Below are 25,021 nucleotides of genomic sequence, written 5' to 3'. Positions count from 1 at the left end.
TATTTCATGTTTTGGAAGCTTTATGTTAATTAGAACATGGTTGTATGGACAGAAATTGTGTTTTAAAAATAACTCCCAATAAAAGTAATTATTACCAAAATATGGACCTTCACCTGGTATATATTTTTTAAAAATGGTATGATATGTTTTGATAATGGTTTAGTTTATTTTCATCAAATTTAGTTACAATTGCTTTCCAGGTGTATTAAAAGATATTCAGTTGCTTTTAATCTATTTGATGATGGTTTTGATGTTTTATTGCATTTAAAATAGTTTTACAAGGCAAGGACGAAAATATCATTTTTCTTTATAACATCTCCGTTTACTCTGTAATGGTATAATAAATGTTATTTTACAATGGATTTATATTCCTTAGCTTCTTACCTTTCAAAAGGAGACCAGAATTATGCATCTAGGCCAAATGGTTGAGGAGTTATTCCTGATTCATTTTAGGCATGTTACTTTTAGGCGTTTTTCCTGGAAAAAGGTGTCATAGCTAATAGTTAAATAAAATCTTGGCCAATGCTATGTCGTACTTATTCCAAAACGTGATTGAGCTCTATAAATTTAAGAACACTGGGTCAGAACAAATGTGATAAATAGCTTTTATTAAGTCTGCAAAGTAGGAGTTAAATGTGGAGGTTTTACACTTTTAGCAGTCTGATGAATACAAGCCTTGACGCTCTCACCATCTTGTCCGTACAGCTGGTATATTAGCTTAAGCTCAGGTCTGGTCTGGTCACATCTTCAATAGCTTTTCATTTATGTCTAGTCTCTCAGATTTAGGCCGATGTAACAAGTCCCTTCTTCTCTTTCTCTGGGTATTTGTGTCTGGTTGCATAAAACGTACCGACTGCAGTGAAAACTTTTCTCAAATTAGCAAAACTTAAAAACAGGGACCTTAAAGATGTCAATGAAGTCCCCCGACCGGAGACTGTATTGCTCCAAACAAGTGTCCAAGACACTTCTTAACCAAAATGCTCACAGCTTGTCCCAAATACACCTAAAAGCGTTTCTTTGTTTTATTACAAACAAATAAGGTACAAAATCTCTACATATTATTTTAAGGCAACATTTTCCTTTTTTCAGTTGCTGAGAAAAAGTCCACAATGCTTACAGCTTAGAAAAATATGCCTACAAAGATCAAGAAAATTGACCCAATAACAGTTTCTACAAACTCTGAAAGAGCACATAAACAAACACAAACATTTTCTAATTTTAGAAATTCAATTTTTGCGAGTCATGATTCATTTACAGGGTGTGAAAAATAGAGCCTGATGGTAGAGAAAGTATTATTACTATTTGACTTTAGTCCAGACTAAACAGACTAGAATGGATACACAGTACAACATGTCCCATCATGTGCACGAGAGTAACCCACAACCTTACATTGTCTGAAAGTCCTTGACAAAGGTCTGAGTCCAATTTTTAAAGATGAATGGGTGTGTGTTGACAGAAGCCCTCTGGGATTGGGAATGTTTTTCAGAGGCAGTGTTTAGAGTTGTTGGTTTGAGTCCAGTCCCTCCTCTTCCTCTAGAATGTGTGTGTCTGGTCTATAGTCCGTGAAGGGTGGAGCTGATAATGTCCATGAAGGTGGCCTCTACACAGTAGCAGAGCTGAACATCAGGGTCAGCTCCAACCAATTCCTCTGCTGTCCTCTGGGGTAAAGTGAGCTTGGAGGGACCTTCTCCTGGAGCCGCAGCCTCCTGAGGCTTCTCCTTCAGATACTGCAGCCCTGAGGCAGGAAAACAACAAATATGCCATGTCCATGCATAAACAATGCTCTCGTTATGGTGAGAAATGAAAAGGCACAATGTAACCTTTTGTAGCTTTTTCTGTTCATGTGACGACACCATATTATCTGTAGTTAGCGTTGACCAGAGTCAATCTGCAAGCTCAGTATTTAAGGCTGATTAACTCATTGCCTGTGCTGCTTCCAGCCAGGCAGGCAGAAAACTACCAGCGGTATTGGTAGAACAGGAAACATGAAAAAGATTGTGTCCTTTTCCTAAACAAGCAAAGAAAATCTTTTAAGTGCATTTTCTTAATTCAAAACTATTCATCGGTCAAAAATATTGATCTAATCTAACGCAGGCCAACTTCAGATAAAGTGGGCAGCTACATTGTGCAGTAAAATTTAAATATTGGATCAAGACTCAATATTACAATATATTAAAATGCAGGCTAGGGAGGCTTATTTAATTAGGGACATTCTATCTGCAGACACGCCTGTCCGTTTTGTGTATAATCATTCTGTGAAACAGGGACACCTTATTTGAAAAAAGGCCAACCAATTTTACTAATGCCTAGTTCACACAACATGATTTTAAGCCTGATTTGCTGCTCGGCGATCGTCAGGCTGTGATCAGGGGTAAATCAGCAATCGATCGGTGGTCACCAGTCGTTATGTGTGAACTACTTAACGACACATCAAAACGGCTCCATGACGCATAGCTGACACATCGTAGACATCAGCCAGATATCTAACATGGGTAACACAGCTGCTGTCAGCTCATGTAGTGTGTGACCCCTGTCACCGATCAGTCACGTAGTGTGAACGCTGCAACGACTTCAAGACTCCCGTCACTAAACGGCAAGTTGTGTAGTGTGAACAGCACGGCGATCGCCCGGCGCTGAAAGTCGTGTAGTCTGCACAAGCCTATAGTGACGATCTCCAATCTGACTGAAATAAAGCTTTTTATGTGTCATGTTGGTTGATCTATTAATGCCTTTAGAACAGCCACTTGCAATTTCAGTGCAAAGAGTTTCCTGGTCAGAGCTGACATCAGGTATAAATAGAGGCGGTTCTGGGACACCAGAGTTTCTGTTAATATTTTGGTAAGAGGAATTTACCTAAATATCTGTGTTTCTACACTGGTGGTCACACAAACAAGGAAAGGAAATGCTACACATTGCGTACTTATGAAAAGCGTAACCTAATGAATAAAAAATGGCATTTCACAAATCGTTAACCTGCAACCAAAACTATTAACTATACTTACGGGCAATGAGAGGGTCAATGTCCCTGACCTTTGTGGCAACGTCGGAGGCACAGACCTGGCCCACTTGTACTAGCAGAGCTGCCACATCATCATAAAGAGGAGGGAAGGCCTGGCAGAAGGCCACCAGGCATGGCAGGATGGGCATAAAGAAAGAGAAACGCTTGGCACGAGTCAGCACTAAAAATAGAACACACACACACACACACACTAATAGTTTACACAATAACTGTGTTAACAATAAATACAATGGCTAAAAGGGTGGTTCACACATAGTTTATGTAATGGAGAGAAAATGCTGCACTAACATCCAAAGACCAGGTGGTGGCAGTCACATATAGGGATAAAAATATCAAGACATACGGTATGACATAGCTGATGCATTGTTTACATGCTGCAATGTGATTTACATTATACAGTGAGTCTCTGCTGGGATCAAAATCAATGATGGAGACGGAGAAATGGGATGACTAAAGGAAGCTACAAGCAAAACTATGAATGTATGAGACGTAAAGACAAGTAAAACAGATCACTGACCTGTAAGGAGGGTGCCCATGACACTGATGGCCAACCTGGCTACACTGAGGGACTTGGGTAGGGCGTACTGGGTACACAGGTACGACAGCAACTGGATTGCAAAGATCTGTGGGGACACACATTCACAATGGCTACACATTTTCTTCACTTATTAATATAGCAAATATGCAAACACTCAGCAGAGAGCACCCAGTAGACCCCCTTTAAAGAAACACAGCCGTGTAAGAGAGGCTCTGGCACAAGTCTAGGATTTAAAGCCAGGAAAAATAAAGTGGAGGGGAGGTTGGGAAGCCTTACCTGCTTTTCCAGCTGGGGCTGGGCCAGCAGCTCTGGGATGAAGTCCAGACAGATATGGATGGAGGGGATGCCTGCCACAGTTAGAGGCAGCAGAGCTTGAGGGTAACCCTGACAGAGAGAGATGCACAAAGTGGGAGAGAACAGGAAATATAAATCTTATGACAGAAAGAATGATAACAAGAGACACAGTAAATTCAATTAAATAGTAATTTAAGCACGCAATTACTTGTATGTTAAACCTGTGTGTTTACGCAAATGCAGGCAGCAGCTTCTGCTTAACAGTTTGGACGAGGGTGGATTAGTATGACAGAGGAAGCATTGGTTTGATGAAGTCCACCATATGGCCGTCTGTTACTTCTGGGAGTGCTGCAGTCACTTACCACTAATGCCATGGCACAAAGTGATGACTAATGGGGTCAACATGACTTGGCTCTTCTTGAAAAAACCGACTCAAAGGTATTCTCAGCAATATGGCACTATCCACTCAACGACTCACACAAAGGCTATTAGCATAATAACATTACTTTCTAATGGCACACTATGGAAGGAAGCAAGATAATCGAGTCATGCAGGAATGTCATTAAGAAAAAGGAATGTCATAAAGAGGCCAAGACCACCACAGGGTCAGGAGGCACACATGCCCCAGTTGGTTTTGGATTCAGACCTGTTACAACGCTGTCTTTTATGTTCCAGCCATCCCACTGTCACGGTAAAACAACAAATACAAAGTGCACAACCCACTTCTTCTTTTCTCCTCACTGTGTTACCTGAAAGTGGACCAACTTGGCAATGTTGGGGTCAGCAATGAACATCTGATGCAGCAGACAACAGATGAGACACTGCACCTCCCTCAAGTCACTGAGCAGGCCTCCCTCTGGCTCGGCGTCCTCCCCGCACCCCCTGGCTCTCTGCCCCAAGCTTCCCTGTTTCGATTTCCCTGGCAAGGGGCCCCTAATGCTCCTCAGCAGGCTCTCTGTGTTGGCCCCCAGCTGTTGCTCTTTGGAGGTTGGCAGACACACCTCCAGGAGAATCTGGACTGCTGCGCTGTCCTGGTGTTAAATAGAAACAGATGGTTACCACGGCTAGGTGTGAAAGGTCATCTCCTACATATTTGTTTTTATGTAATTTCATGCCATTTCATTTCTACATTCATGTCATCTGGAAAAAAGTGAGGTTTGAGTGTGTAAGAGAAACAAAGTGTGTGTGAGTTAGTGGTTAAAATACCTGTGCAGCTAGAAGGGCATTCTTCAGCTCCTCCCTGGTGACCTCGGGTGTATCTGGCTGTCCGGACACGCCCAAGTTTGACACTGTTTGGCTCTGCCGATCAAAGTCAGCTGTCTCCTTCAGGTGGCAGTGTAGGTAGGCTTTTGAGGCCAGCAGGTAGCCATTCAGCATGTGAAGGACGATGTCCATCAAAGGAGGACACCTGGCAAAAAAAAAAATATTTACAAACAAACAAAAAGTTAAACTATAATTTTATTTGCCTTGGTACGAATTGCACGTCTGGGGTAACCTGGTGCAATTTGGCAGCGCTTGGTCGGCTCCACAAAAACTAGGTTTCAGATACAAAATTCAACAGGAATACAATGGAAAGATGCTGGCACAATAGAATCAGGGTTCAGATTTTGACTAGAAACCAGATTGAGGAGGAACAAACCACATTGCATTAGATTAGGGGTAAATGCTCCAGACAACCAATAAATATACTTGATGTGAACACACCTTTAACTACTAAAATATTACTGAATATATGTTTAAATAAAAAAACAAGACACTTCCTATTATGCATTTGTCTAAGAAGGGGATTCAAAAATCTCAACAGATCCTCTCATGCAGCGATGATTACTTGGTGATCCTCAAAATGAAAACTACTCACTATTTCCTTCAAGCTATCTGACACACATCTTAACCATTCTTGGACATTGTGAAAATAAATGCAGCCAATTGTGTCCATGTGGTGTAAATATCATCTGGCCGTGTCTTCACAGGCCGTACACATGAAGCAAAAAAACGTATGACCACAAGCATATACATCAAATGTGACAACAGGTCTGTGAATGCAGACACCCAATGTAGCATTAACTTAAATTGGCAGAACTGCATCTGTGTGCTGTATGTGTCACGTAGTTACCTATACACCCTTTGATCACAGCGCAGCACAATGAGAGGGTCCACCATCAGGTCGTTTTGAGTGTACCTCTGCTGCCTGAGCAGCTTGGCGGAAGGTTGGAGGGAGTTTACTGTCATTACCCACAACCTGCAACACAAACACATCAGATTTAAAGAGGTGGTATTGTGCTTTCCCCTCTCCTTTATTGAGTTTCTTTCCTTTTTTTGCATGTAATAGGTTTGCAAAGTGATAAAGCCCAAAGTCCAGTCCAAAGGAAGTTCCCATCCTCAGCTCGTTTGTAGTCCAGTTGCTTCCCTTTCTAAGTTAAATGCGCCTCATATAACACTCGCCAAGCGGCTACTCCGATACGCCCTCAAAAACAGAGATGGAAAAACAGTGAGCTGCAGCACACACCCCTCCTCTCCCTTCCAAACACTAGCTACCCTCCGGGCAGTCAATTGACATAAAGTTGTTACTGTGATGTAGAGACAGAGCTCAATTAAAACTTTATGGATGAAAAATACTTTTGTTACAGATTAATAACTCACCACTCTGAAACTCTTGCTCCAGTCCATGTTGCCAAGCTGGTCAACAACATGTACAGCTGAACCGAAGCCATGGCTTCTCACTGACCCGCCCTTCTCTGCTTCTGATTGGTTAGTAGTCCTAACTAGGAACCTCGCATGTGAAACTTCCAAAAAGATCATTTAGAGACCAGATGTATCACTTCGTAGCAAAAATGAAGCCTTCAACACAGGGTGAAAAGAGGCGCTGCAGCAGTATGACAAAAAATATGGTGTTTTTTGAAAATTAAACCATGTAAACCTGTTCTGCTAAATGAGCATAATACCACCTCTTTAACTTTAACTCATATATAGTATTATGAAGTGGAGGAAATACACTGACTGACTCGGCAGGTAAAAAATGTTTACCCAGCTTTTGGAGCTTCATTTCAAACTGAGATGTCGAACATTTGCTGAGTCTTGAAAAGACTGATAGCACATGGAAATACATTATGGTACTTTTTAAAAGGACAATAGTACAATTTGCCGGTTAACAAAAGTATATGTATCCAGATGAACTAATAACGAATCGTCCACTTTTTTTCCAAAATTGCAAAATACTCAAATGCTACAAAAATATGATCAGGCATACTTCAGCAGGGGTTTAATGAATTCAATTACTAACAAATTAGCCAGAATTTCACCCTCAATCTCTTATCAGACCAATGCCAAACTCCAAACAGCAGGACACGCTTGGAGCTCCAAGCCTTCCTGCAGCTTGCGCACTGGCATCAATCAGTGGATCTGTGTGAAATCTGACACTGCTGCCCTCCTCCTAGGTTCACCTCTCATCTAACCCTCTGCAACATTCAATACTTTGAGAGGGAGTGAGGAAGCGAAGAGGGAGGGGGCAACAATCCCTCCCATCTCCCTCATGGAGAGTCTCCCTCAGTTTTCCTGCCCTGAGCTCTTCTTGTTACAGACCCCTTTTGGATCGATAGGATGTCTGCTCAGAGCTTTGGTAACTGTGCTCCTATGGGCCCCGGGGCAGAGTGAGGGTCACCCTCTTCTGCCCAGAGAGTTTGCGCTGGCTGACTCAATACCTCAGATCTATTCACACAATAATCATTGCACATGCAGCCTGGGGTTAAGGGAAACAACTCTTGTTCCACAGGTCTTCCTTTAATCCATTTACTAAGTCTCACAGCAACTTTACACAGCCTTGGGAGAGACGACACCAAAGCCCCTTTTTCCCTGCATAGTACCAGCTTGACTCGCCTTTTTTTGCTTTTCTAATGTGGAAAAGTTGTACCTGTACCTGCTTCCAGGTACTTCTTTTCGTATCACCTCTGTCGAGGTTCCAAGCAAGCTGAGGCGATCAGCAGACTGCTGATGGGTCAGAGAGAATCTTCACTATTCACTGCATCATCATTGTGCTCGCCTGACAGAGGCCAGCAACAGAAAGTTTTTTTACGTTATTTCATCACTAAATCCACTTCTGAGAAGTTTTGAGGTGAGAAACCAACTGTGTACATTTTGAATATTGACAGTTTTACGAAAAGTGATGGCGGAACAAAAATGTGCTTGAAAGTTTTCGGTGTTGAGGAGCTCCGCAAGTGGCGGTGGGGGAAGCCTGTGCCAAACCACGGGAGGAGCTTGCGAGGCCGGCCGCCCACTCAGTCCTCTGGTCCCACTGTCACAGAGACCGCTGCAGCAACAACAGCAGAGGAAAACACAGCTGGAAGGTTTTCATACCGCTTATCTGTCTTTACATTCTGAGGAATGTTAAAACATTTTAACTTAAATCAAGAGACAGCTGTGTGGATCACTGGTGTGTGTGTGTCGCATTGAACATTACGTCATGGCAGTTGTGTGTGGCATCGCTATGCTGACCAGTTACATTGAGAGATGCTATCTCTAGGTACTATCTGCAATGGAAAACGGAGCACGGCCAAACCGAGTCAAGAAGTGGCGAGTTGGTACTGGTAATGGAAAAGCGGTTCAAGTACTACAGTTAACCTTTTACTGAAATAGCATACAATTATAAATGTAACCAGCAGCCAAAATAGCACTTCATCTGTGGATTCATATTTTTAAGTTGAGCAAAACTTATATTAATTAGAAAAGACAAGATAATTATTTGGACTCCTGACTGATTTTGAGCCCCAATACTCAAGGGCTGCCATTAGTTGAGGCATACCATTATTGCCTAAAGCAGAAAATATACCATATCCACTAGGTATTTCCACTATCTGGTTCTCATAAAATTTTAACTTGTATAAATAAAGTCAACAAACTGAATATTCCAATCACCACAATGTATTATTCCCATGTGACATTTAGTTCTCTCTTGAGGCTAGCATTTTCTATCCTTTGTCCACACCATCTAATTGTGTCCAGAGCTTGTACCTGCGGGGCATCACAGTGTTGAGGCCCATCCAGAGCTTGTTGAGGGTCTGCAGTATTCGACGAGGCACAGCGGGCTCCAGCAGCAGAGCCATGCTGGTTGTGAGGGCCTCTGCATAAGGGATCAGGTCTCCGGGTGAAAGCAGCGTCAAATGCTCCAGGATCCGCATCAGCCTGGGACTGCTTGATGGTAACTTCTGGAAGGCTGTGGGGGGGGGGGGGGGGGGGGGGGGCAAACAGCTAATTAATGTGTGGGGCGCCAGGCCTCACTGAATGGTTTGGTGAGTATGAAAAAGATGTGAATGAAGTGCTGCGGCCTTTACAGTCAACCAGATTTCAATCCAGTTTCACATCTTTGGAATATTGTGGACCAATGTGCAAGACAATGCTCTCTACCGCCATTTCCATAAAACCAAATGATACAATACTAAAGTTGTCTTCAAATGTATTTTGTGATTTCTGATGTACTCGGGTCTCTCTTGCAAAAGACTCCTTGGTCACAATAAGATTAAATAAAGCTTGTATATATAAATGAGGGAATATCTTGTGGAGGAATGGCATTCATCCCTCCAACAGAGCTCCATAGACTTGGCAAGGAGCACTGAATTTGTTCTGGAGGGTTGTGGTGGCTTGACTCCATACAAAGACAGTTCATGTTGGTTGTCCCTTTCATCTGTCACCCATCTGTACATTAACCTGCATAATGGCGTGTGAAACGGGAGAGATGGATTATCTGTTCGACTTTCGCATTTTGTCAAGGATCTATATCAAAGAAAAGCCAATTACAGCCTAATCCTCTAAACCCTGACGGATTAACCATTGATATAAGATTTCACTTGGATAACGACTTTCACCTTTAAATGTATTATACAATATTAGCATCTCTTCCCAGTTCCACTCAAGATTGGTAACACTTCTCACCCCCCTAGACAACCCTGGCTCCGAGGTTAGTATCACTAGTGCTGGTTTATTTCCAAATGACATCTTTACTTTGGCTCGCTTTAATCAAAATTCAATCTGAACAATGGGCCGGTTTGTTAAAAAGACTTTAGTAATATGTCTCACATTTCTAAAAATCTGGCAATTTTAGCAGAAAGGCAAGAGTGCTCTAAATTCAGAAGGTTCAGACAGTCTGAACCTTCTGCCCCGATCTTTTTTCTTTCATCCCTTATTCCGAGCCTGCTTACCCTGATGTAGCTGGCTCTGGGTGTATCTGCAGGTATTGCTGGGGAGCATCATCCTCCTAAGCAGGGGCAGGGTACCAGTCACCTCCTCCTTGCACACCCAGTCCTCCACTAGACACAGATGAGGGTAGTTGGTGGCCAGCAGCCTCAGCAGGGCAGAGTGCAGACCTGGGAACAGGGAAAGGAATGTTATTTGTTTATTACCTGCAAGAATTTCGTGGTTTTGAGGTTTGTTTGTTTTTTTAAATTGTGTTTTCCCTTTTTTTTCAAAAAAATAAAATAAAAATAAAAATAGCCCAACTCTCTTCTCACAAAATAACTTTTTGGGTTAAGTAGTGATATTTACATTACTCCTTCCTTGAAGTGATATGTAAAGCAGGGACAAGTTTACCATCTCGGTATACAACATTTGTGCTACCAATAATGTAATACCATATTAGTAAAATAAAATATGACAATACAGATGTAACCAACAAGTCCACGTCTCACCTCCTAGCTCTTGCTGCAGTCCCTGGGCCTGGGTAACCAAATACTTTATAGGGATCTGGTCCATCAAGGCTGCTGAGTAGGACTTTGGCTTCCTCTGCATCAGGGCTTGAAAAAAAAGGGAAAAAAGGTGAGTGAAGCAAAGAAATGATAAGACAGAAAATAGAGAGGGTGAGAACATAAAGCAAGAAAAGGACAAGACAGAGCATAAGTGTTTTATTTGGCAGTGTAAGGACACCAGAGCCACTGTGCCGATGCGTTAGAGGAGCAGAGGTGATTTTTCATTGACGTGGGTTCATTACCACTGCTGATGGGCTTCATTACTCCTTCCTTGAAGGCTGCGGGAGCACTTGGGTAAACACAGCAATTAAAGAAATGGGCATAAACTCTCACATAAATCTGGCCTAATGAAGGGCAAGAGGAGAGCTCGTCATGGGAGAGAATAAACACTGACTAGGCTAACTGCTAATGCTCAATCTAACCTACAGCTGTCCTAGTTAGCTCAGCTCCCGCAGCCATTGTACTTGGCTCTTTGTCAGCCCTCCATTTATTCTCTATGAAGCGGCCAACATTCAGTGCCGAGAGAGAAAGGGATAAATGATTGCACATCCAGAGTGAGAGCATCTCCTACAACTTCACAGAGGACAAAAGCTGCCTTTCTCCTCTCACTGCCTGACAAATTCCCTCCATCTCACAAGGCCTCCTTCAGCGAAGGAGATGACAATGGAGGCACTTTAGAAAGGCAGAAGAAGGGAAAATAAGAAATAGAAAGGAAGGGAGCCAACAGCACAGTGGGAAGCCAGGCACAGACCGGCGTTATATGGGACAGAGTTATTGTCTTGTAACATACCCAACTGTTTGGTGCTGGCCAACAGGTTCTCCTCATAAGACAGTATGTAGTAGAGGATAAGAAGTTGGGTGGTGATGGAGTAGCGCTGTCGTCCCCCCCGATTACCCTCGCCTTGCTAACAAATGGCAAAAGAGAGAAGCAAAACAACAGCTTCAGTCAGGGACGGGCAGCAAAATAGGGCTCTGCAGCAACAGTTAATGTGGAGATGGATACTGATCAGTAGTATAAAACCTGGAATGCTTGGAGTTGGAACACAATTAAAAGTAACTAAATTAATTATTAACAAATTGAAGTATATATATTTTGCTTAAGACTTGTGTTAAATGCAAATGGGTTTCAAAGACAAAATAGATCCACAATTCTATATCTATAATTAAATTTTGATTTTAATAGTGCTGCATATTCCATAACCCCTGAACCCTGATGGCAACAAAAACATTTTTAATCTAAACATCACAAGCATTTGGAGGGATATAGATGAAAAATAGATAGATAGTAACTGAATTCCAACAGTACTATTATAACAATAACTACGTGAAGTAAATCAGGGGTGGCAGAAAGACTGAAAGTGAAGCTGTGTTTTTAAAAGCAACATTCTGTAAGGTGCTATTAAAAAGAGGCAACATACTCCATTAATTCTGTTAACTTCAGAAATGCAGCCTTCAAATACTCATTCATACTGTCAAATATCATCCAAAAATGATATGGAAAATTAAGAACACACCACAAATGCAATTAAATGTTTAAGGTGAAGTTTAAGTTTTTGCAGTTCCCCATAAGCCCTAGTGCTGACTCACCCCAGCAGAGCTCTGGAAGACATTGAGGATCTCCTGCTCAGTGATGGGCTGGTTGGTGGCCTCAGGGTTGGCCTTGGATGCTGGAGTGAGGATGGAGTTGATATAGGCGTCAATTAGGGGAATCAGTTGGGTGTGGATAGGGGTTGTCGTTTCACAGAGCTGACGATAGATCCAATCCTGGAAAATGCACACAAGGACAGCACCGGAGGGTTTTTTGAAACAGACTTAACACTTAGCAGCTAGTCATCACTCTGAGCCAGCTGGTGCCCATCTCCTACCTTGATGGACACTTTGTGCTTGGTGAAGGCTCGGCTCCGTAGCAGCTGGTAGATACAGTGAATTGGGAGGAAACCTGTGATGTTGGCACTCAGGTTGTTGGTCACTGCAACCCTCACCGCATGGGCTGTAACCACCTAGATACCAGAAAAAGTAAACAAGTTATCTTAACAACAACAACATAAAAAATAGACAAAGAACACCTTCAAATTCTGTAGAGTTTAACATTATAGTGAGAATGTGCACAACTTTGTTTAGATGGAATTTATTTTTTTTCTGGCTTCTTCACTAACAAGCTCCTCCTTCTACTGAGAGTATGGCAACATATCCCATATGTAACAAGATATGTTGACAGTGCTGGGACATTTTTGTTTCCATGTAAGCATGACCACAGATAATGTTTACAAAATATAGCACTAACCTTTATCACTGCTGCATAGTGATGAATAAAGTGATTTATGGACAACTGAACTTTTAGAGGGATTTTTTATTTCATTCGACAAGTTGTTAAATTAAAAGCTTCTATATTCCTGAATTTACAGCAGCTCTCGATGGGGAAAATAAATGTGTTGATGAGAATGAAAAGCCTGCACATACATACAAATACAAATTAGCAGGTAGAAAATGTGCATGTGTAAACTATGTACCTGTTCTGTGAAGATCTCCTGTGTGAAGATAGTCTTCATCTTGCTTAGGGAGCTGGGTTTGATGGCAATCTATAGGAAGTTGGCAAAAAAAAGATGAAGAACATCAACAATGGTAGCTTTACTGTGAGTGAAAACGACCTGCAGGCAACAGGGCTGGTATTTTGTAATTCTCTCCTTTCATATTTCATAAGAAAAATTCTACATGGCAGGCCCAACACTGAATTGAGAGGATTGCCCTTGGGGTGGAAACAAACAGGCTCTAAATCCAATTACATTACACATCTTAGTGGAAAATACACTGAGACAGGAAAACTACTTAGCACACAGACAGGAAACAATAGTGCACTTAATGAGTAATAAAAGAGCAAATTGGCCACAGGGTATAGTGTCTTTGTAGATATGTGTATGCTGCAAGTGTTTCATCAGTGATATAGTCTTTATGTGTGTCATAGCTGCAGTGGAGGAGTGGGGCCAGTAGCTGGTCAGCCAGACTGATGTATTGATCACTGCCTCCCTCCCTCCCACCTACCACCTTACCTTCATCCCCAAAGTAGAGCACACCAACTCAATAATGGAGCTGAGCTGGTTGCTATGGAAATACATGGCAACCAGTAATAGCATCTCTCCAAAAGAAGCCGATACGCCCGCAGCACTGCAAGGAGGAGGACATACATATGCATGTGAGGCAAGTGAGAAAAGACACTTAGACTTGTCGTTAATCCTACATCTTACAGGACAGAATTTTAATAAACTGATTATGCTAGTCGCATCAACCGACATACTTGCGAGAGCACACACATACACAGTTCTGTCAGCCTGTGTCCCTTTATTCACCCCTAAAGTCATTTAAGACTCTGTGGTGATGTATGCTTTATGGACTAGAGCATGAAACAAACACACACAGATTCATATGCTGCTGCAATTATAATTTGTTGTTAAGACAGGCCGATATTAATTTAATTTGTAGCATACAAACAAAAGCTGTGCAGAGTTTATCACTGCCTATTCCAACATAGAGCAAACTATTACAGGAGGGAACATCAAATGCCTCTCAAATAGAGGATGAACAAAGTAAACACACATTCAGGTATGAATTCAGATATAAATTTACCACATTTAAATTGTCTTGAACAGTAAAGGATTCTGGAAACTCACAAACAGCGAGGATCAGTCTCTCTTCCAATGATTTGTGCAGCGCCTCGCGTGCAAAAAGTTAAAGACAATTCAACTTCGGCAGCGGGCGTGTGTGTGAGGTGAGAACAAGCGCAACAGTTTCACGGGAACGTGCCCGCTTGTCGCTACGTCTTGTACTCGACCACTTCACCTCATTCAGGGACACTTGCTACTGAACATAGGGCCTGATTTACCCAAGGTTTGCGTGAGTAAAAACGTGTACATACTTGATATCACCAGTTAATTAACACGTAAGCCCCCAGCTGCAGTGCATGGATCCCGCGTAAAATTCATCCAGCCAGAGTGAACGATCACCAACCGTTCACAGCGCACCGGTCGTAATATAGCGACACAACCCATTGTAGGTATCGGAGAGGGAATGGGGCGTTGGGGCGTCCAGGGCCAGTAGATCGCGGACCGACCGGGCACGGTGCGGACGGTTGGGGATTGTTCCCTCTGGCCGGATGAAGCACGATCTGCCGGCATTTCCTCGCGCCTGGGTCATTCCCGCATACTGTATCTGTTTCTGCTGGGGTTTCCCAAAGTTTTTCAGATGTGCTGTCCCAAGTACTTAGTGCAATCTCAGGCAGGTACATATGATTTCCACATACTCGAGACGCACTAAACACAACAAACCAAGGTTTTTATGCAGTGGCTGCGTTCCCTCCCCACTTTCCATGGCGGAAACCATTAAAACATGCAAAACCCTCATTTAAATACTGCCACCTCCATTGTGTTTGCACCTGTTGTCACATACGCAATAATTCTTAGTAAATCACCCACAATAGGTACTAAAATTGCACGTACAATATTTTAGAATGTACTAAATAAACGGTAATGCCCTGGCAGTGGCAAATAGCTTTGTATTTGATTACATTACTGTTTAAGTTGAGATTTATTAGAAATATTTTATTGCTGCTGTATAAAGGGAATACTGCTGGTAAAAAGCACCTTATTTGTTTAAAGTGTTTACAAACCACGTTACTGCACTTTTGTGTATGTAGCAGTACATTTAAATTAAAAGTGTGCAATACACTACTTTAGAATTCATTACTCAATTTTGTGCGTAACTACGTGATTAATCGAAAGAAAATCATGTGATTAAAAATTTTAATCGTTGCCCAGCACTAGTAATAAAGGACTTTTTTCTCAGCAACTACTGTGTGAGAACATCTGCCATGTTCATGATGTTATTTCAATTTAATCATTTGATATTTGTACATATGTATGTTGTTAATGTGTCTTCTGGTTTTCACAACTGTACGTTAAGTATATGAAATATTTCCAGATTAGTCCAATAGTGAATGCACAGCTGAGAGGATGAGGCTTCAGCAACGATATTATGACATACCGTAATTCAAATCGTTTTGTACATATCCTGACATATATAGTGGTTGCTTTTGCAGATTTGCATATCACAGAAAACTGGACTATTGGCCTTGATGGAGGCCTTTTAGGTATAAAGTGTTAATGCCTTCTCATATTGGCTAATGCAGCATCATAAAATCACCACTAATTCTGTCATGAGATATGAGTGTAAATGTTTTTACATTACCGTTTTAGAGGTTTATAGCATTAATCAGGGGTGTTTTATGATTTTAAAACAGCGTCTCAAGTTAGTAGACTATTTTAACTGGCACTGTAATTAAAAGAAGCACAAACACGTTTTGCTTTAAGGCTAGACCGCATGCTAAACCCAAAAAAAAAGTAACATCAAGAAAGGCACTGCTTTTGAGAAACACATTGGACCCTAGATGACCACTACATAATCTCAGTGATAATACCTTGCATAGTGTAGTCAAGACTAATGTTACAATTAGAAGTGGGAGACCTGCACAAAATTAATATTTTATCATGCATTATTTAAATATTAACATTGTACATTATTTTTTCACTATCACACAGTAAAAAGTTAAGCTTTCTTCATTCAAAAGTATAATGGGATGAACCTGAATTGCAATTTTTTTTTTTTCTCAAGTTGTAAAGATCTCCACTGTGCCAGCAAACTAAGAACCACAGTTTCTCCATACAATAATGTGGCATCATAAATAGAGAGATTCTCCTTACCTCTCAAAGTATTCCTCCTCTTTGATCATCCAGCTGAGCCACATTACCATCAGCTGTTCTTGCTCTGGAGTGCTGGACAGACACACAGAGGATAAAGCTCACACTCCATATAACAAAAGACCATATTAAACACCAAAAGATGCAGAGAGGACTTTTGGCAGGCAGCATGCATTGGCAGAGAATCTAAACTCAGGACCAATGTTAGTTGAATAGGGTCTGTGATTCCAACCTATTTGTGTTTGTTTAATAAAACAAAGACTTCTAAAAGTAGGAGTCAGGGAGATTAGCTTTCTGTACCTGACCAGAGTAGGGAAGGCCAGCAGTTTGCAGAAGGACAGCGAGACAAAGCGAACACCGGCAGGAGTGGCCGGGGGCCGGCTGGTCATCAACTGCAAGAGCTGCTCTGCCTCTTCATCTGTAGGTCTGTGGAGAGATTACATGCAGTATGTTATCTTTAAGACATGAACTTTTTTAAATAAATCTTTACTTTACACACAATTTTAATATTCGTACTGGACTAAATAAAGCATTACTGAGTTAAAAACAACAGGTGAAACTTTCAAATATCTGAATCAAATTCTAAAAACAATAGATGAATAATGGTGATCAAACAAGTATCGAATATCAGGAGGGCTACTGCGACTCTCTTTGACCTACCTGAGGCCAGCAATGCCCATGAGGGCACAGTAGAGTCGCAGGAGAGCGCTGGCCTTCACCACATGCTCCTCTCTGAGGCCAGAGTACCCTGAGCCGCCGCCCTCTTCCATATCCCCGTCATTGGGCACGTGGGTGCTGCGTGAGCGCGGGAGGATGGCGACCAGCTCCAGCAGCAGCTGTCTGCGCATCTGCCACAGCACCGAGCTGCTTTCTCTCTTTCGCTGGCAGTATGAAGAGAAAGCGAGGGAAAGCCATGAGTCAGCTGCCGTGCTTACATTTCAGCTCCGACCAGTGAATATTTGGTTTTGTAGGATAAATGATAAACAAGGTATTGATTAACAAACCTGTCAACAATCTTCTGTTGATCAATTAATTGACAACTCATCTGAGTGCTAAGTTACATGCAAATTGTAATGTACAAAACAGCAGATGGAAAGATACAAGATTCCAACTGAATCATGGATATTTTTAAATGTTGGGACAATTCAATTCAAGAAATGACAATTGAGGAAGACGGAAAAGAATGTGAGTGACACAAAGCACAGACACCATGTATAAGAGGCAAAGGTGTGTGTATGTGTGTGAGAATGTGTCCATAGTTTCTACACTCAGGATGATTACATTACATGCACATAAGAAATCCAGGCTTAACCCTGACCTAGGGGATGCTACTCCTACAGACAAAGAACATGTTAAGACCTTATTCTCAAAGTTAAGTCCACAATTCATGTAAGCATGACTTCCTTTAACTTCATTTAGTTACTTTTCATCCAGTAGGCTCATATGAAGTGTATGCTTTGATGGTGAGCAGGGCTCGAGACTAACGGCGTCCTGTCGTCCTGGGGACGATAGAAAATGTGTTTGGGACGAAGAGAAATATTCTGTGGGATGCCTCTAGGACAAAAGGGATTGTGTAGGCCTATGGGTTTATTTATTACCATCACTTAGCAAATGACAAACCTGACCGACCGAGGGCTTACTACAACGGAGGCCGTCTTCTCACGCTGTTACTACAGTAACAACGGACTCACACAGGAGGCTGGCTGCTCACCTGTTCCCGCGGTACAGGTCCATTGATTCTCTCAGTCACAAACGTCTTGCTGACCTCTCAATTGCGCTGTGTAGGCAAGCGTTAAGCACCACACATCAATCTTCTCACGCAGTGAAAAACAAATCTATATTGTGAGAACGTCGACTGGCGGGGAGAATCATCTCCACCCAGCTAATGCATCTAAAACCTGAAGCACAATCTGGCTCTGTCTGGGACTGTTAGCTGCACTTTGTCAGAGCTGCAGAAGTTAACATGAGGATTTGCTGAGGTGTCTGCCTGATTGGCAGTCTTGATTTCGGTTTCTACCTCTGACAAAGTGCAGTGCACTTGTTTCATTCAGTACAGTCTGAAGGGGAGCACAGCAGAGTATAGGTCAGGTAGACTTTTAAAAAAGATTATGAATTCTCATTAAATAATGATGTTAGTCTCATAATATTACTTAAATATATTAGATTTTCTTCTGGACATGTCAGAGCACACAGATGTGAGATTCTGAATGTGCAGAAAGTTTTGAACATGAGCAGAAAACCTGCTGAAACAAAGTCCAGGAGTTTAAAACGGAATTGAAATTAAAGAATTTATCATCGAGGTAAAAGGGTGCCTCAACAGATAACTTTTCAGTTTTATAAATCTTTTTGTTTGAATCAAGCAAAATAAATATTTTTAATTTATAATCATTTGTGTGACTAAAAACTATAGGAGGATAATAAAGTAAAGAAACAACATTTTGATTTTGGGACACTTTACATTAACTTCAGGATGGTTCCGGGACGAAGGTGAAAAAAGTTAGTCTGGAGCCCTGATGGTGAGACTCACACAGAGTACTTTTGCTTCAATGTCCTTTACCCAACATGATGAGACAAAATGCCGACGTGGATCTTATTGCATTACAGTCTTCTCTGTGTCGACCAAACTACTTCTGCGACCAGCTTTGTCTACTTGAACTGAATTGTGTAATTAAAACAACATTAAATGCAATAAAGAATAAACCCTTGGCCCTCACCTGTTGTCCATTGCGAATAAACATGCTGAACCAGGTTCGGACTTTGCTATTGGTACCCAGTAGTAGGCCGCTGACGTAAGAGACTAGGGGACTGACCGCCTCATCTGCTGTATCTGGTTTATAGTCCAGAGTCAGAGCCACACCCAGACCAGGCAGGTGACACTCCTCCACCTACACACGATAAACAAATACACAGTAAATTATTCTGATGCCAAATGTTTTTGATGAAAAAAACAAGTCAGAGAGAAGAACAAATCCTTGCACTGCAGAAGCAAATATTTTGGCATTTTTGCTTGAAAAATAACTTTCTGTTGATCATCTAATTGTTTCGGCTCTACTATATGTCACTCTTTAGCATCCTTTGTCACTTGTTGACAGATGCATCCTTCAGGCAAGGCAATGCATTTCTACTACCTCCTGGGGCCTCGTTCGATAACTGACCTTGTGCTGTAACCTTCTTGAGAGCAGGGGGAAGCAAGAAGACAAATTTCTCCCTTCGGGGATAGTATCACAACATGAATCAGTAAAGACAAAAAGCTTCTGTGTTTCTAGCCTCTGTGAAGTCATTGCTAGAAAATAAAATGTTCGCGGCAAAACAGAGTCAATATAAAATCGCTACTATTGGGAATTAACAAAAATGCCTATGATTCTTTTCTTAATTAATTGATTAGTTGTTTTGTCTATAAATGACAGAAAATTGTGACAAATACCCCTCCTAATTTCCTGAAGCCCAACGTGAAATCTTATAATGTCTTCTGCTGCCCCACTAATAGCTCAAAACCCAAATATATTCACATAACTATCACTAAAGACAAGACCAATAGTCACAATTAAGAAGCTGGAACAAGATAATATTTGGAATTTATGCATGAAAAAAGGCCTAAACACTTATTATGAACATTGATGTTGATTTATTTTCCTTCAATTGCCTAAACGATTAATCTACTAATCGTTTCACCACTATTTTGTTTTTTTTTTAAAAGCAGACTTTTGCATTAAAGGGAGAGTAAGTGATTCTGCAAAAGGATTGTTGATATTTGAAATCCATTGCCAAACAAATACACCCCTACCCTCCCTCAGAAGCTCCGCCTCCCAAATTTCAAATCTCGGAGGTTTCTCCAGCATTGAAAGGCCTTTGCCCTTGCCTGGTCAATTATTTTTTCTGTTTATACGCTTCAGGCCTTTTCCTCTATGGCTGTTTCTCGCAAAAATTGATTTGTTTTGGCCACCTGTTGTTACTATAAAAATATCAATTATACTTGCTTTAAAGGCATCATGTTTAGCATTTAAAAATTCTCGGCCTTGGCCCTAAGGAGGAGGCATACATGGGTAAGGCCTTACATTTCTTTAAGAGAAACAGCAAAATCATTTAAGACATGTGGTTATAGTAAATACATATGTCGAGATCACACAGCAGCTGTGATGTATTCTCTCACCTGAAATAGATCATCTATGGGAGGTTATGGATTAAGTGTGAGTCTGGAGTGTGTGATTATTTTAATAGTGTAACTGACCACCATAGCTCTGATGTTGAGGGCCTGTGAGGGGTTCATCTGGCATAGCTGCCTGAGGGCTTCAGTCCTGCGTCGACCACCCACACTCTCCTCATCCTGACGCTCTCCATTCTTGATCAAACCTCTACAAACTTCAAAGACAGACGTGCGCATTTAAGCAAACAAGCAGCATTACATTTTCATGCTTTGAATCAGGAGATGTGTTGGCTATTAAAATATCACGCTCACTTTCCCCACAAACCAAGGGAAATACTACACAATCAAGACATTTTCATGTTGTAGGTCATTTGTTTAAAAATGCAATCCTCACCTAAAGGTCTCCTAGTTTTCTGTACATCGCTGACAGACCGTAGCACTGTTTCACTTCTCAAGTCATGTTCTTCCATAAATAAACGGTATAATCATGACTCAGTTATTTGCCTGTAAATACGATTTTGCAGCCATCAGAAGACAGCCTTATCTCATTTTGCTTGTTCTTTTCCACAGCTGACAGTTTAAAAAGGAAAACTGTTTATGGTTAGCTTTAGTTTCCATTTCTGCCACTTCTGTCTTATTTTCTGCGTCACAAAAGAGGCAGTGGCATTAGGTCTGGTTACCAGCTTGTGACAGACCTTGATGCTTCTAGACAGACCCATTTCCCACACTTCACCCTTGCATGAGTTCATTTCACTTTTAATTCAATGAAACAATCTCTTTTCCCGTAAAAAAGCCAAAAGGACTCCTTGATGTTTTACTGCTATGTAACACACACACAAAAGCTATTGACTTAGCCTTGACCCTCTGTGTGATAAGGAGGCACTGGAGACAGCGGGCATTTTCTTATAATGCATCTCACTAAGCACACACAGCACACTCTGCGAGCCAGAACAAGACAATAATGTTCATCATCAATCAAATACAAACACATACACCCCTGGGCCAGTGGCATGGCTAGAATTAGAGGGAAAACAGATAAACTCTGAAAGAAAATCATGTGATGCCAACTCCATAGCAACCTGCCTATAATTCTAATGAAGTCATCAAAGAAATCTTCTGTGGTAATGTTAAGTATAGCGGTATTTTCTGCCACAGCAGGTACACTCGCTAACCATATCAAGCTAGTGCAACTAACCAGCCACTCTATCTCACATTATCAGCTGACAGCATGCACAGTGTGTGGGACAGCTGAAATACCTTCATTGAAGCTGTCAGGGACATTCGCAACCAACAGACACAGAAACCAGTCTCCATTGCGGACATGAAGCAAAGCCTCTGCCACATCCACAATGGGCAGCAACGACGGCAGCTCTAAGGAAAAAGAAAAATTCAAACAACATTTTGTCAAGTGCAAAGGACAATATCACTGAAGTGGATCATTTTCAGGGCGGCTTTACATAAATATTAGGTCATTTGCCCTAATATACAGCTAATGTTAGCAGATATATATTTTCTCCTCACTATAATCAAGATTTGTTGCAATTTATGATACATATGCTTTATCAAAAAACATCTCCATAATGCACATACCCAGACTGAAATCTTTCAGTGTCACAAACTTTCACATATGAGCTAATCTTGCACATGCCAGCTGTGTTATTGAAGGCATTCTGGGTCGTACAATTATACACAATTGTGTACAAAGGCCATTGGATGCAACACCATCCCATTTCCACAGCATATCTAGGTAAAACTATTAAGAAGATGAAAGGCTACCTGCTTGTAAAATGCAGAGTACATCAGCAACCTCTTCCAAGTACACAGGGCTTTCAAAGAGTTCAGAGGACTTCAAGAAAAACTCTCCGTTTGAGTCCACCACCTGAGAAACAACAAGGGAAAAGACACTTTGTGGATCAATCATCCAAGTCATCCTATAAGGTGAAGATGAAAGTAATGAATGACAATTGCAGTACACATTCTCAAAGCTGGGTCTTACCAACAACATCAGAGCAGCTTAGAGAATGTCTAACGCAAACTTAAGTTTGATGAACAAGTAAAGGTAGCAGTGTCTTTCATCAAAGACCCATTTCCACAAGTCAGATATTTTTAATCATTCAGTATTTTGTACTATGTTATTCATGCTTTAATTATTTATATTTAGACAACTGTGTCTCTCTATATTTAAACATGAAAAATGCATTTTCCAAATCTCTATATTATACAAAAGGCAACAGCTCAGACTTCAGCCGCAACCAGTCAACAATGCTAGTTATCTGGGTAGTTTAGGAAGGCATAAAAGGTACATTGTTTAAAATCAATTATTAACAACCTTTTTTTATTGATCTAATCTAATGTTACATCAATTATCCCATATTCTTAGTCTTTTATCATAATGATAATCATAATAAGAAAGTCTGTACCTGGCTCAGCAGAAAAGAACTTGGAACTACCATGTAAACTAAGTTCACGTTTATGCTGTCAGTGTCCTTTGATTTACTTAATTATTTTGGGAACCTGTGACTGTACCTTATTCATGATAGCCAACAGTTCACTCAGGGTCAGACGAAGTCTCCTGAGGGGATCACTTTGTTCAAACTCCAGGGTCAGGCCATGCTGTAGCTGTGACACCAGGATGCTTTCTCCATTAGAGCCACCTGCCTTATGCCTGGCAGAAGAGAAGGCACACTGTGTTTACTGTTGAAATGAACTCCCCATGATTCTTTTGGACAACAGTGATCAGTTGTATTGAGTGTTTATGAAAAAAAGCTACGTATTTATGTATGACATGAAGAACAGAGGTAGTTCATTCTAGTCATTACCAGACTGTTGCAATAAATATTTTACCATGTGTAAGTCTGCTATACCTAAGCTGCTGCTCCTTTCGTGCATCCTGCTCCAAGGCATGAAAGTCGACAGACAAAAGCGCTACAATGGAGTTGACAGCTTCCACCCCAGAGAGCAGGCGGAGGATAAGCTTCTTGTCCTGTGCCCAGGACTGGCTCTGATCAGCTGGAGCACATAAAGCCATCCTCACCAGGCATGGCAGCAGCAGCCTCAACTCTGGGTCACTTAGAGCAGCCAGGCGCACCACATCCACCTTTGCATGGCTTCAAAAGCAAAGGAACTGACAAACTGCAGTCCTGCACTGTCTGCCATCTCTCAGCTAAACCTAGAGGGAACAGGCAAAACACACCATTTAAAAAGGGCAGAATCTGATGCCATCTAGAGCAAACATAGTGGACAGTCTTCTAGTCCCTAATCTTGTGTGGCATGAGCAGATGCACCGATTTTAGGGTTTAGCAAACACTACAGAAACTCTACAAAAGCTATACAACGCCACACAAGTTCACCTGACGAAAGGAAGCTTGAGTTAACAACAGTGGTCACAAAGCGACAATGCATTCATTTCTTGTTTTACTAACGTTAGTACATATTTGGCTCATTAGATAAATTAACCAGCAAATAACGTTAGAGGTTTGGATAGTCAGTCGCTACAAAATAACGTTATGGTTTTTATTATGATAACGTTGCAAAACAAGGTATAAACTAGCTTTCGCGGATAACTGACGCTAATGTTAACGGTAGTTGTGCTAATGCTAGCTCATACTTGGAATATAGTTAACTTAACTTACACAAATAACTTCAACTGACATGGAATTCTCTTACGCGATGTCACAAGTCATATTATCTCGATTTATACATTTAAGACATAGTTAATATGCATTATAAAGCACAAGCAATATTGTAAGATACAGCTAACTAGGCAGCGTATGAACGCTAATAGCTTACTGGAAGTAGCCAACACTCATTCACTATCCCCATTGCTTTTAGAGCGACTCTTAGCATGCTACTAGCCAGCTAACAGCTAGGCTAGGCTAACTTGTCAGACGATAATACTCGCTTGAGCTGTCTGGTCCGTCTATGTCGTGTACGCATTCAAAATAAATACAATAATTCGACAAGAATAATCTTACCTCACTTATTATGATGATACTTAGTCTTTTAAAAAAATATTCACCATCGAGGCCTTTAGACCTCGGACTTGGTTGTCTAAGTTACCGCCACCCTCTAAGGTTATTGGGGAGTCCTAAGCCAATGACACAGAAAGAAGCGGTCTGTCTTGTCCTAGATGTTGCCGGTAGGTTTATGGAAATGTCTTTGTATTGCTTAACGCCCTGTCTCTTATAGTTTTCGCATATCCACTTGGATCGTATCTTTAGCCACAGTGATCACCATGTCAGTGTGACTGTGAGGGAAGTGGTCTAGTCAGCAGCGTGGAGCAGCGCTGACTGACTGTGACAGTGACTGGAGGCAGTGCGATAAGGCACTGACGATGGGCTGGACTGATGTTGACACATTATAGAAGTATGATAAAAATCGTATTTCATTTGCAGAACATAGCACTGACTCCACTATATATTTTGTAAGTTACAAGTTGTAACTTACAACTTATAAGTTGTTCTGCTCTTTGGATAAAAGTAACGGACTGCATAGTGATAATAGGGACACCGTGCCTCTATGTGGGTAAATGCTGAAAAAGAGCAAATT

General features: G+C 41.3%; 1 protein-coding gene across 1 annotated transcript; it reads right to left on the bottom strand.

Moving 5' to 3' along the window:
* Nucleotides 1-591: 591 nt before the first annotated feature.
* ints2 (integrator complex subunit 2) lies at nt 592-23,638 on the bottom strand. Its single transcript, XM_038708524.1, is given in 25 exon segments — nt 592-1,735; nt 3,003-3,179; nt 3,537-3,642; nt 3,834-3,941; nt 4,601-4,882; nt 5,058-5,259; nt 5,965-6,090; nt 8,856-9,057; nt 10,040-10,204; nt 10,526-10,630; nt 11,373-11,487; nt 12,170-12,346; nt 12,448-12,582; nt 13,093-13,161; nt 13,630-13,744; nt 16,333-16,404; nt 16,630-16,755; nt 16,990-17,210; nt 19,044-19,214; nt 20,558-20,688; nt 21,731-21,844; nt 22,250-22,352; nt 23,000-23,138; nt 23,338-23,575; nt 23,578-23,638. Coding segments are annotated over 25 exon segments (3,633 nt in total). The 5' UTR covers nt 23,630-23,638; the 3' UTR covers nt 592-1,553.
* Nucleotides 23,639-25,021: the final 1,383 nt, after the last annotated feature.

The sequence above is a fragment of the Micropterus salmoides genome, unplaced genomic scaffold (genome assembly GCF_014851395.1).
Source record: "Micropterus salmoides isolate LMB-PRFRI ecotype aquatic unplaced genomic scaffold, ASM1485139v1 Ms_hic_scaffold_9, whole genome shotgun sequence".
Lineage (NCBI taxonomy): Eukaryota > Metazoa > Chordata > Actinopteri > Centrarchiformes > Centrarchidae > Micropterus > Micropterus salmoides.
Note: the sequence above shows the minus strand (reverse complement) of the source record. Positions and strands in the feature narration are given on the sequence as shown.